Source organism: Salvelinus alpinus, chromosome 33 (assembly GCF_045679555.1).
Source record: "Salvelinus alpinus chromosome 33, SLU_Salpinus.1, whole genome shotgun sequence".
Taxonomy (NCBI): Eukaryota; Metazoa; Chordata; class Actinopteri; order Salmoniformes; family Salmonidae; genus Salvelinus; species Salvelinus alpinus.
In genome coordinates this window covers 1,359,833-1,372,749 of record NC_092118.1, presented here as the reverse complement: position 1 = coordinate 1,372,749, position 12,917 = coordinate 1,359,833, and the positions used below count along the sequence as shown (strand labels likewise).

At 45.0% G+C, this 12,917-nt stretch overlaps 1 protein-coding gene across 2 annotated transcripts in view; it reads right to left on the bottom strand.

The window, feature by feature from the left end:
* The window catches only part of LOC139563087 (bifunctional glutamate/proline--tRNA ligase-like), a 65,056-nt gene that overhangs the window by 34,029 nt on the left and 18,110 nt on the right, over positions 1-12,917 (bottom strand). For both annotated transcript variants that reach the window (XM_071381367.1, XM_071381368.1), the window contains exons 8-11: positions 12,310-12,502; positions 11,943-12,114; positions 385-618; positions 74-158 (exon numbers count right to left, since the gene is read on the bottom strand). In XM_071381367.1, the coding sequence (XP_071237468.1) occupies positions 74-158; positions 385-618; positions 11,943-12,114; positions 12,310-12,502 (684 nt within the window). The remainder of the gene's footprint in view (positions 1-73; positions 159-384; positions 619-11,942; positions 12,115-12,309; positions 12,503-12,917) is intronic.

Here is a 12,917-nt window from a genome sequence, read left to right as displayed (position 1 = left end):
CACACACACACACACACACACACACACACACACACACACACACACACACACACACACACACACACACACACACCTGGGCAGCGATGAACTGCTTGAGGCCCTCGACGGTCATTCCTCTGCGCAGGACACCTCTGACAGTTGGGAAGCGAGGGTCGTCCCTGAGGGAGACGGGAAGATATACTAATACCAACGGATCTCTAAAATCTACTCCATCAGCGAAAAGCGACTATTTATTCCAGAGAGATTGTTTAAAACCAGAGTGGTACTTCCTGTACTTGTCAAATTAGAACACAGGTCTTCATTTACAGTTGCATACAATTTTGCTATGGTGTGTCCTAGTGAACCAAACACCCTGTCGTGTGGAAAGGATATTAGTGGACTCACCAGCCATCGACATAGCCCTGGTCTACGAACCAGGTGAGCTTGCGCTTGGAGAGCACAGTGTTGTTGAGGTTGAGCCGGGCGTACTCCCAGACGTAGGGCTTGCGCAGACCCAACGCCTCGATCACCCAGTAGAACTGGTCGTCGCGATCGTGGTACTCTGTTGTGCGCAGCGCATGAGTCACGCCCTCCACACTGTCAACGATGGGGCAGGCAAAGTCGTACGTGGGGTACACCCTGGGGGAGGGGTAGATAGAGGGTTGAGTCACTATTTTGGAAAGGAGGATGCTTCTATACTGTCCCCCTGTATGTCTTTATGAAATGTGTGAAGCCTGTAATGCACCTTTGTGAGCTGCTGCACAGGACATACAATATTTGCCAGGCGTGAGCCAAGAGTGATACCAGTGTTTCCCCTACATTCATTCAGCAGCGGTGGGTAGGCAGAAATACTTCAGTGTAACCTTGAAATGACTAAAACCATACAAAGTATGTATAAAAAATAAATGGAGCTATATATTTTTTACAAGATCATCTTTGAGGAATAAAAACTAGACAGTCGGGGAGAATCAAAAATTTGTTGCATGGGGTCCCCCATTGATTTTGTTGCGCTTGAGTGACTGACAGTATAACATTGCAAAATGTGTAGATTTGCAGGAAATTAGCTTTAAAACAGCAAAATTTCACCCACGCCCTATGAATGGCGCCGGAGGGGATGGCTGCCATTTTACGGGCTCCTAACCTGTGCTATTTTGTTAGTTTTTTCTCATTGTTTGTAACTTATTTTTTACATAATGTTGCTGCTACCGTCTCTTATGACCGAAAATAAATTCTGGACATCAGAACAGTGATTACTCACCTCGAAATAAATAAATAAAACATTTAACGAGTCCTTGCATGAAGGCAAGACGTAGAAAAACGGGGCAGAGGTCGGGCTGCCTTCTGTGAATTCATAGGCGAGTGAGTAAACCTCCAATACCATCCGTTTTATTGGCCAACATGCAATCATTGGAAAACAAAATGGATGATATACGATCAAGACTATCCTACCAACGGGACATTAAAAACTGTAATATCTTATGTTTCACCAGGTCGTGGCTGAACAACGACACAGATAATATAGAGCTGGCGGGATTTTCCACGCATCGGCAGGACAGACAAGCTACGTCTGGTAAGACAAGGGGCGAGGGTGTGTGTCTATTTGTCAATAACAGCTGGTGCGCGATGTCTAATATTAAAGAAGTCGAGGTATTGCTCACCTGAGGTAGAGTACCTTAAGATAAGCTGTAGAACACACTATCTACCAAGAGTTCTCATCTATATTATTCGTAGCAGTCTATTTACCACCACAAACCAATGCTGGCACTAAGACTGCACTCAACCAGCTGTATAAGGCCATAACCAAACAAGAAAATGCTCATCCAGAAGTGTCGCTCCTAGTGGCCGTGGACTTTAATGCAGGCAAACTTAAATCCTTTTTTCCTCATTTCTACCAACATGTCACATATACAACCAGAGAAGGAAAAAAATTATTAATAAATACTCTAGACCACCTTTACTCCACACACAGAGATGCATACAAAGCTCTCCCTCTCCCTCCATTTGGCAAATCTGACCTGACATAATCTGACATAATTCTATCCTCCTGATTACAAGCTAAAATTAAAGCAGGAAGTAGCAGTGATTCGATCAATACGGAAGTGGTCAGATGAAGCAGATGCTAAGATACAGGACTGTTCTGCTAGCACAGACTGGAATATGTTCCAGGATTCATCCAATGGCATTGAGGAGTACACCACCTCAGTCATCGGTTTCATCAATAAGTGTATCGACGACGTCATCTCCAAAGTGACCGTACGTACATATCCCAACCAGAAGCCATGGATTACAGGCAACATCTGCATCAAGCTAAAGGCTAGAGCTGCCGCTTTAAAGGAGCGGGACTCTAATCCGGACGCTTATAACAAATTCCACTACGCCCTCAGACAAACCATCAAACAGGCAAAGCGTCAATACGGGACCAAGATCAAACCATACTACACCAGCTGTGACACTCGACGGATGTGGAAGGGCTTGAAAACTAATACTGACTACAAAGGGAAACCGAGCCACAAGCTGCCCAGTAACGCGAGCCTACCAGACGAGCGAAATAACTTCTATGCGCGCTTCGAGGCAAGCAACACTGAAGCATGCATGAGAGCACCAGCTGTTCTGGATGACTGTGTGATAACGTTCTCGGTAGCCGATGTGAACAAACCCTTTAAACAGGTCAACATTCACAAAGCCGCAGGGCCAGACGGATTACCAGGACATGTACTCCGAGCATGCGCTGACCAACTGGCAAATGTCTTCACTGACATTTTCAACCTCTCCCTGACCATGTCTGTAATACATACATATTTAAAGCAGTCCACCATAGTCCCTGGGCACAAGAAAGCGAAGGTAACCTGCCTAAATGATTACCGCCCCGTAACACTCACATCGGTAGCATGAGGTGCTTTGAAGGACTCACATCAACAGCATTATCCCGGATACCCTAGACCAGGGGTGCCCAACCAGTCGATCGCGATCTACTGGTTGATCGCGGATTGTTTGCCAGTCGATCGTGAGATTATTATATCGACTAAAATTCAGCCACACAAATCAATGCCTATAATCTCTTTGTTTTAACGTTCGACAGTCCTCCATTCACAGCAATGTCTGAAAAGTCACGTGATTTACATAAAATATGACCAGTCCCTGCCCACTTATTGACGTATGCTTAGTTAGCGCGGTCAGATTCCGACCCGCCAACTCCAAGTCGAGGTTATGGTGATGCCAGGCAGGTAACTAGCTAACTTTGTAGACCGATTCGATCTTAAGTTGTGTGGTCGACAGCAGCAATAATGAGTGAAGGGAAGGATACAAAAAAAAACATAAACCTTATAATTTCCACAAGGAATGGGAGGATTATTTTTTCGTCAGGTCAAACTCAAAATGCGTGTGCCTCATCTGCCATAATAGCATCACTATCCCAAGGTAACATAAAACAACATTTTAAAACCACACAAAACCCAGGAAAGAGATTTTCCAGCAAAGACTGAATTACGAAGAAGAAAGGTACAAGAACAACAACAAAAAAATCTGCCAATTTTCACAAGGCCTGTGACCAAAGGGAAGGCGGCAACTATAGCATCTTATTATCTTAGTTATCACTGCGTAATTCATCAGCAAGCTTTGTGCCGGAAGACGCTAAACATGAAAGAGGTGGATGTTGTGATGAAGATTGTGTGTTCTATTCGAGCAAGAAGCCTACAGCGGAGGCTATTTCGTGCTCACTTAGAAGAGACTGAAGTGGAGAACACAGACCTGCTGCTGCACACGGATGTGGGAGTTTCAGTGAGTTGTTGCCTGAAATTTCTCAAGGTTTCCAAACATCCAGAATATGCACAGCTAGAGGACACACAGTTGCTCCTGGACTTAGCTTTTCTCACTGACCTAAATTAAATGCTTAATGAATTGAATGTAGAGCTGCAAGGAAAAGGCAAACATGTAACCGACATGATCAGCTCTGTGAACACTTTTAAATGCAAATTACAACTGCTCACAAGAAAGCTGCAAGGTAAGGACCTGCACTTCTTTCAACACATGCATTCAGAGCTTGAACGTCAGGGCAAGGATACTGCACAGCTTGACAATGTACGTTACGTGTAGCAAGTCCAGAGCATCTTATCTGAGTTTGACAGTCGTTTCTCTGACTTTGCATCACTTGCATCACACTATTGCCACTTATATGTGCTTTCCATTTGGCACAGACATAAATGTGGAAGTTATTGCCTCCAAAATGGGATCACTTTTTCAGTTGGACACAACTATAGCAGAAACTGAATTTCTCACCATTCAAAATGACATTCAGCTGAAATCCAGGGCAGCCACTGAGATGAAGGAAGAGTTCTGGGAGCTACTGCAAGAGTAGAAGTATCCCAACATAAGAAGACTCAACTTATCAGCCCTTTTTGGATCAACCTATCTCTGTGAGTCTGCATTTTCTCACATGAAGATAATAAAGTCCAAGTACAGATTTACTATGACTGATGACCAACTTGTGGCTTGCTGCTACAGCCCTGACTATGAAAAACTACTTGCCTCCACCCAATGCCAAAAAACACACTAAGGTAGGAAATTAAATTAGTTGCACTTATTTGTGGAAAACATGGTTTTTGGTCCACATTATATTTGGGTATCAAATAGGTATCACAGCAGCAGGTCCATACTCAGTGGTGTGTCGCGTTTCATACATTTGTTGGTTGGTTTAGGTTTAGAGACTGGTAGATCTCATCAGGATGGCAAATTAAAAAGTAGATCTCACGTCAAAGAAGGCTGGGCACACCTGCCCTAGACCCACTCCAATTCTCATACCGTCTCAACAGATCCACAGATGACGCAATCTCAATCACACTCCACACTGCCCTTTCCCATGACAAAAGGAACAGCTATGTGAGAATGCTATTCATTAACTACAGCTCAGCATTCAACACCATAGTGCCCTCAAAGCTCATCACTAAGCTAAGGACCCTGGGACTGAACACCTCCCTCTGCAACTGGATCCTGGACTTCCTGACGGGCCACCCCCAGGAAGTAAGGGAGGAAACACATCTGCCACGCTGATCCTCAAGACTTGGGCCCCTCAGGGGTGCGTGCTTAGTCCACTCCTGTACTCCCCGTTCACCCACGACTGCATAGCCAAACACAACTCCAACACCATCATTAAGTTTGCTGATGACAACTGTGGTAGGTCTGAATATCGACAACAATGAGACAGCCTATAGGGAGGTCAGAGACAACAACCTCTCCCTCAATGTGAGCAAGACAAAGGAACTGATTGTGGACTGCAGGAAAAGGCAGGTTGAACAGGCTCCCATTAACATTGACAGGGCTGTAGTGGAGAGTGTCGGGAGCTTCAAGTTCCTTGAAGCATGGTCCAAACACACCAGGACAGTCATGAAGAGGGCACGACAACACCTATTCCCCCTCAGGAGATGGAAAATATTTGGCATGGGTCCCCAGAAAGTTCTACAGCTGCACCATCGAGAGCATCCTGACAGGCTGCATTGCCGTCTGGTATGGCAACTGCTCAGCCTCCGACCGCAAGGCACTACAGAGGGTAGTGCGTACGGCCCAGTACATCCCTGGGGCCAAGCTTCCTGCCATTCGGGACCTCTAAATCAGGCAGTGTCAGAGGAAGGCCCTAAAAATTGTCAAAGACTCCAGTCACCCAAGTCAAACTGTTCTATCTGCTACCTCATGATGAGCGTTACCGGAGGACCAAGTCTAGGACCAAAAGGCTCTTTAACAGCTTCTACCCCCAAGCCATAAGACTGCTGAACAATTAATCAAATGGCCACCGGACTATTTACATTGACCCCCCCCACCATTTGTTTTTACACTGCTGCTATTCGCTGTTTATTATCTATGCAGTCACTTTACCCCTACCTGCATGTACAAATTACCTCGACTAACCTGTACCCCTGCACATTGACTCGGTACAAGTACCCCCTGTATATAAGCTCGTTATTTTATTGTGATACTTTTTACTTTAGTTTATTTGGTAAATATTTTCTTAGCTCTTTCTTTATGCTGCAGTAGTTTATGTGTCGGGGGGCTAGGGTCAGTTGGTTATACCTGGAGTACTTCTCCTATCTTATCCAGTGTCCTGTGTGAATTTAAGTATGCTCTCTCTAATTCTCTCGTTCTCTCTTTCTTTCTTCTCTCTCGGAGAACCTGAGCCCTAGGACCATACGTCACGGCAAACCGGGCATGATGACTCCTTGCTGTCCCCAGTCCGCCTGGCCTTGCTGCTATTCCAGTTTCAACTGTTCTGCCTGCGGTTATGGAACCCCTACCTGTCCCAGACCTGCTGTTTTCAACTCTTAATGATCGGCTATGAAAAGCCAACTGACATTTATTCCTGATTATTATTTGACCATGCTTGTCATTTATGAACATTTTGAAAATCTTGGCTCTCTCTAATTCTCTCCCTCTCTCTTTCTTTCTCTCTCTCGGAGGACCTGAGCCCTAGGACCATACGTCAGGACTACCGGGCATGATGACTCCTTGCTGTCCCCAGTCCACCTGGCCTTGCTGCTATTCCAGTTTCAACTGTTCTGCCTGTGGTTATGGAACCGCCACCTGTCCCAGACCTGCTATTTTCAACTCTTAATGATCGGCTATGAAAAGCCAACTGAAAATTATTCATGATTATTGTAGTATCCTTAAAGGCTTCTTATAATTACGACTCATGAGACTTACATACGGTTTAGTATTTAATTGTAACTTAGATTTACATTATCTTATGCACCTGGCTTAAACTACCTGAAGCTTTCTTAATCATAGTTAAATAGGCAGACATAGAAAATAGCTACGGATAGCGGGAAGCAAACCCCCGTCTTGAGTCAATACTGCCATCTATTGGTAAACATAAATATACCAGGTTACTACATTCCCCCCCTTTAAAGCTAATAACCCAATTTAATTCCTTTCTGAGCTATGCTATATTCTTATTTAAATTTTTTCAAAAATGATCTCCTTTAGGATCTGAAAAAGTCTGGCGGACGTCTCTCTCTAATAGAGCGTCTCAGAGGTGGTGTAGCTGGTGCCACCAGATCTTCACCCCTTGATGGTGAAACAAAGTCCTTTTGTGGAGACTTCACAGGAGGAGGTCGTCCCGGACTGGTGGTCTCAGGAAGTTGAGCATTGTTGGTCTCAGGTGGTTTGTCCAACTGCAACTCTGGGGAACGTTCCAATGTCCTGTCCTGCTCGTTTAAGAATTGATCCAGATCTCCGGATGGAACTGGAATTCGAGCTCGGATCTGATCCACGTGTCTCCTTAGTCTTTGTCCACTTCCGATGATCATAGTATAAGATACTGGTCCTGAGCAATCCTCAACGGTACCTTCAATCCATTTAGGACCAAACCCATAGTTTCTTGTATAGACATCATCTCCAGTTGAGAAACTTCTGAGTTTGGCTCGGGTATCATGATTCCATTTTTGATTCCATTGCTTTTGTTGTATTTTCATTTTCAGGTCTGGTCTGATGAGATCCAAGGTTGACCTTAACCTCCTTGACATCAACATTTCTGCAGGTGACAACCCAGTCGTAGCTTGAGGAGTAATCCTGTAGCTAAACAAGAATCTTGACACCTTTGTTTCAATGCTGGGCCCTTGCATCTTCCTCATCCCCTCCTTCAAGGTCTGAACCGCACGTTCTGCTAATCCGTTTGAAGATGGGTGAAAAGGGGCCGACGTTACATGCTGAATTCCATTTTGTTTCATGAAACTTGTGAATTCAGTGCTTGTAAAACAAGTAGCATTGTCACTAACCAACATTTGAGGCAATCCCATAACACTGAAGCTTTGTCTCAACTTCTCAATCGTAGCGTACGATGTTGACGTGTTCATGGGGTAAACATCCATCCACTTTGAATGAGAATCAATCAGCACAAGGAACATTTTTCCTAGGAAAGGTCCAGCGTAGTCCACATGTAGTCGTGTCCATGGTTTTTCTGGCCATTCCCATGGATGTAATGGCGCGGTGGGTGGTGACTTCCTGTTACTCTGACAATCTTCACACCGGCTAACCTCATTTTCCACATCGTGGTCCATCTTTGGCCACCAGACATATGACCTCGCTAGGCCTTTCATTCTCGACATACCTGGATGCGACTGATGCAACAACTTCAGTAGCAACCCCCGCCCTTGTGGTGGGATAACTACTCTTGAACCCCACAGAACACATCCATCTCGAACACTCAATGCCAAGCGGCGAGTGTAGTAAGGCATGATCTGAGGCTCTGTCACTGTAGGCCATCCTTTCAGGATAAATTCATGCACTTGTGATAACGTCACATCCTTTGAAGTCCATTGCCTGATTTGTGCTGTGTTCACTGGTGCATCATCCAACACGTCGATCATCAAAACCTGGTCATTTTCTTCTTCCTGACTGATGATTTCTGGAACAGGCAGCCTACTCAGAGCATCAGCATTCCCATGGTACCTACCTGGTTTGTAAATGATTCTGTACTCGTAAGCCCTGAGCCACACATTCCAACGTTGAACTCTTGGAGAGACCATTTGTGGTACTGGCTTTTGTTCATGGAACAGCGAGATCAGAGGTTTATGATCCGTCACAATAGTGAATGTTCTCCCGTACAAGTACTTGTGGAATCTCTGTATTCCGAATATGACAGCCAGTCCTTCCTTGTCCAGCTGAGAGTACTTTTTCTCCGCTGGCGACAACGTTCTTGACATGAACCCGATAGGTTTCTCGGCACCATTCTCCATCCGGTGGGATAGCACCGCCCCCACACCATACGATGAGGCATCACACGATAAGATGAGATCTCTGTCTGCTGAGTAGTGCACTAGCACTTCAGCTGATTGCAGTAACACCTTTGACTTTGCAAAAGCTTCTTCCTGTCTTTCTGACCATTTCCGGGCCACATCCTTCCTTAACAGTTGATGTAGAGGAGCTAAGAGAGTAGAGAGGTTCGGGAGGAAGCGATTATAATAATTCAGTAAGCCTAGATAGGCTTTCAGCTCTGTAACGTTTGTCGGAGCTGGAGCTTCCACAACAGCCCTCACTTTAGCTTTGACAGTGTGTAACCCCTTGGCATCCACCTTGTGACCCAGGTACTGCACTTCATCAGCTAACAGTGTACACTTGCTCCTCTTCAGCCGGAGACAGGCACCCTCCATCCTCCTCAAAACTTCACCTAAGTTTCTGAGATGTTCCTCCTTCGTGACTCCCGTGACAAGAATGTCGTCGAGGTAAACTGCTACCTTGGGTATCCCCTGCAGAATTCCCTCCATAGTCCTTTGGAAGATAGCTGGTGCAGAAGACACCCCGAAAGGTAAGCGTTTATAGGTAAACATCCCTCTGTGGGTGTTTATGGTCAGGTACTTCTGTGAAGCTTTATCCATTAGCACTTGCTGATATGCGTGACTCATGTCCAGTTTTGTAAACTGTTGCCCTCCGGTTAACGTTGAAAGCAAATCCTCCACTTTGGGTATTGGGTACTGCTCCAGAGAGGAAACTCTATTTACAGTCAGCTTATAGTCACCGCATAATCTGATTGAACCATCTGGTTTTAGTATGGGAACAACTGGTGCTGCCCACTCAGAAAACTTGACAGGTACAATTATATCCTCTGCTAAGAGTCTGTCAATTTCCACATCCACTTTAGGCTTCATGGCATATGGAACTGATCTTGGCCTATAGAATCTGGGAGTAGCATCAGCAGCAACATGAATGGTAGCTTGGACCCCTTTTAATGTCCCTAGCTCTTCTTTGAAAACACACTCATGCTTTGAAAGTACCTGCTGTAGTGTCAATGTCTCTGTGGTGACATGTTTGATTTCATCCCAGTTCAATTGTATTTCCTCCAACCACCCTCTTCCTAGTAAGCTGGGGCCAGTACCTTCCACTACTAAGAGAGGCAGATTTTTCTTTTGTCCTTGATATTCCACTTGAACATCAGCAACTCCAATCACAGTGATCTTCTCCCCTGTGTACGTTTTGAGTTTAATGGGGGTGTCTCTCAGTTTAGGCACTTCAACGGTTTTCCACTTCCTATAGAATTGGGACCTGTTCATCAGAGTGACACTACATCCTGTGTCTAGTTCAAACGGTACCTTCAATCCATTTATTCCCATTTCCACAATGAAAGGCTCCACCTTCTTCATATTCCTGTACACTGTACATTGAGAATGCTTGCTCTGCGTCTGCGCACTCACTTTCACTTTCTATCACTTGATTAGAGCGGTAGCTAGAGCGTCTGGAGGTATTCGGTTTTCTGACCGTCCTCTTTTCTGCAGCCCGTGGCTTTTTTTTATTGCGGCACGCCCTCGCAATATGGCCTATTATCCCACATGCATAACACTTTTCGTGTTTGAATTTACAGTCAACTGCTGCGTGTTTGCCTTTGCAACGATAACAGTCTCTATTGGCTGCTGCACCACGGCTTTCTGTTCTTTGAAATTCTACGCGCTCAGCGTTGCTCTCTTTTATTGTATGGCACGCAGTTGCGCCCCTTGTCTGCAAATCCAGTGCATTTCTATTTGCGGACTCCATGGCCTGGGCCAGTTTGAGTGCATTCTCAAACGTGAGATTAGGCTCTGATAACAATCGTATTTGTATCCTGTCATCATGAATCCCACACACCAGCCGATCGCGTAGCATTTGCGATAATGTATTCCCATAGTTACAGTCCAATGCTAGTTCTCAACTCAGCCACATATTCCCCCACTGATTCGATAGGTTTTCTCATGCGTGAATCAAACTTGAATCTTTGTACTATTTCACTGGGTTTGGGGTTGAAGTGATTTTTTAATAGCTCGACTAAATCTACGAATGACTTTTCTCCTGGTTTATCTGGGCTCAACAGGTTTCTCATTAAGCTGTACGTCTGTGCACCGACAACGCTTATGAGTATGGATTTCTGTTTAGCGGCATCAGTTATTTCATTAGCAGCAAAGAAATGTTCCATTATTTCACAGTACTCCTCCCATTCCTGATTTTTAGGATCAAATGGTGGTAGCGAGCCTATTGCTGCCAAAGCCATCTTTTCCGATTCTTTCTCCCCTCACACAGTCAATAATTTGTCCTACCCGTATCCAGGGAATCAATCCTTCAGAATCTTCCACCGTTCACTTGAGTCTCACCTCCCGCGTCGCACGCCAAACACTCCGTTAACTTCGTGGCAAAAAAAATCCAACGCAGTTCTCCATAGTTATCCTCATCGCCAAATATGTAGTATCCTTAAAGGCTTCTTATAATTACGACTCATGAGACTTACATACGGTTTAGTATTTAATTGTAACTTAGATTTACATTATCTTATGCACCTGGCTTAAACTACCTGAAGCTTTCTTAATCATAGTTAAATAGGCAGACATAGGAAATAGCTACGGAGAGCGGGAAGCAAACCCCCGTCTTGAGTCAATACTGCCATCTATTGGTAAACATAAATATACCAGGTTACTACAATTATTATTTGACCATGCTTGTCACTTATGAACATTTTGAACATCTTGGCATAGTTCTGTTATAATCTCCACCCGGCACAGCCAGAAGAGGACTGGCCACCCCTCATAGCCTGGTTCCTCTCTAAGTTTCTTCCTAGGTTTTGGCCTTTCTAGGGAGTTTTTCCTAGCCACCGTGCTTCTACACCTGCATTGCTTGCTGTTTGGGGTTTTAGGCTGGGTTTCTGTACAGCACTTCGAGATATTAGCTGATGTACGAAGGGCTATATAAAATAAACTTGATTTGATTTGAACTGCATTGTTGGTTAAGGGCTTGTAAGTAAACATTTCACAGGAAGGTCTACACATCTTGTTTTCAGCTCATGTGACAAATAAAGTTTGATTTGATTCGATTTTTTTGGTATTGCAAAACCTGTCCTTAAGACTATTTATACAATTTTTAAAAATCAACAGATTTATTTGCTAGTGCATTAGGTTAAATAATTATAAAAAGCGCATTAATTCCATTGAAAAAAATGTTGGTAGCATGCCGTGTCCCCCTACCTGTAGGTGCTGCCAGTGCGGGGGTGGGGGGCATTCTTACAGCGGTAGAGGGTGGGGTCGCGCATGCAGCCGTTGTTGGAGGCCATGTCAATCTTGGCCCGCATGCAGCACGTCTGGCCGTACTCCGTGCCCGCCTTCATCTCCTCCCACATCTTCAGGTTCTGCTCCACCGCTGGGGGAGAGCGAGAGAGGGGTGAAGATGCAATGAGTGAAGACAACGAGTGTTGCGGTCATCATAATTACTTCCACATGCCCTGTGAAGTTACGCCATGTGGCTACAACTATCAAATCGTTTCAGATTTAACAGTGCCTACGGATTAAGGGTTATGTTGGAATTCAGCCATTGCTCCACTCCTATTCCCCTTACAGTTGCTGCGGTGGCAGGACTCTGTGCGCTGTTCCCTCGCCGCCCTCATCTGTTCTGGGGGTGTGTCGTCGATGTAGGCCTTGCCCTCCCTCAGCAGCTGCTCCGCCATGCCCTGGATGCGAGGGAAGTGGTCGCTGGTGTAGGTGAACTGGTCAGGCTTGATCTGCAGCATGGCCACGTCCTCCAGGATCACCTATGATAAAACAGAGGGATAGAGTTTTCAGGGGTTTCATTACAACCACTTGCATTGCATCACTTCAAAGCAGCCCCGAAAAGTCCTCAAGGCACGCCAAGTCTTTTATCAGGCCAGTTACACTCAGAGATGGAAACACAAAAGTCTGTCTTTAGGCCAAGCAATTCTTACGGTGGAAACATGCCATTAGAGTCCAATTCCGAGTTTAAATAAACATGTGAAACGCACACTTTCAGATTGATGTCAATGGAGACTTGTATGAACATTTGAGTAAGGCACAAGGATCTCAGGTCAGAATAGCACTAGGGTTGGGCGATGTCAACCTTTGTCCTATTGTGATTATGGACCCAGAAAGCATTGATATATAATGGTATCACCTCTTAACGGCCAACCCCTCCCCCAAACCTCATCTAAA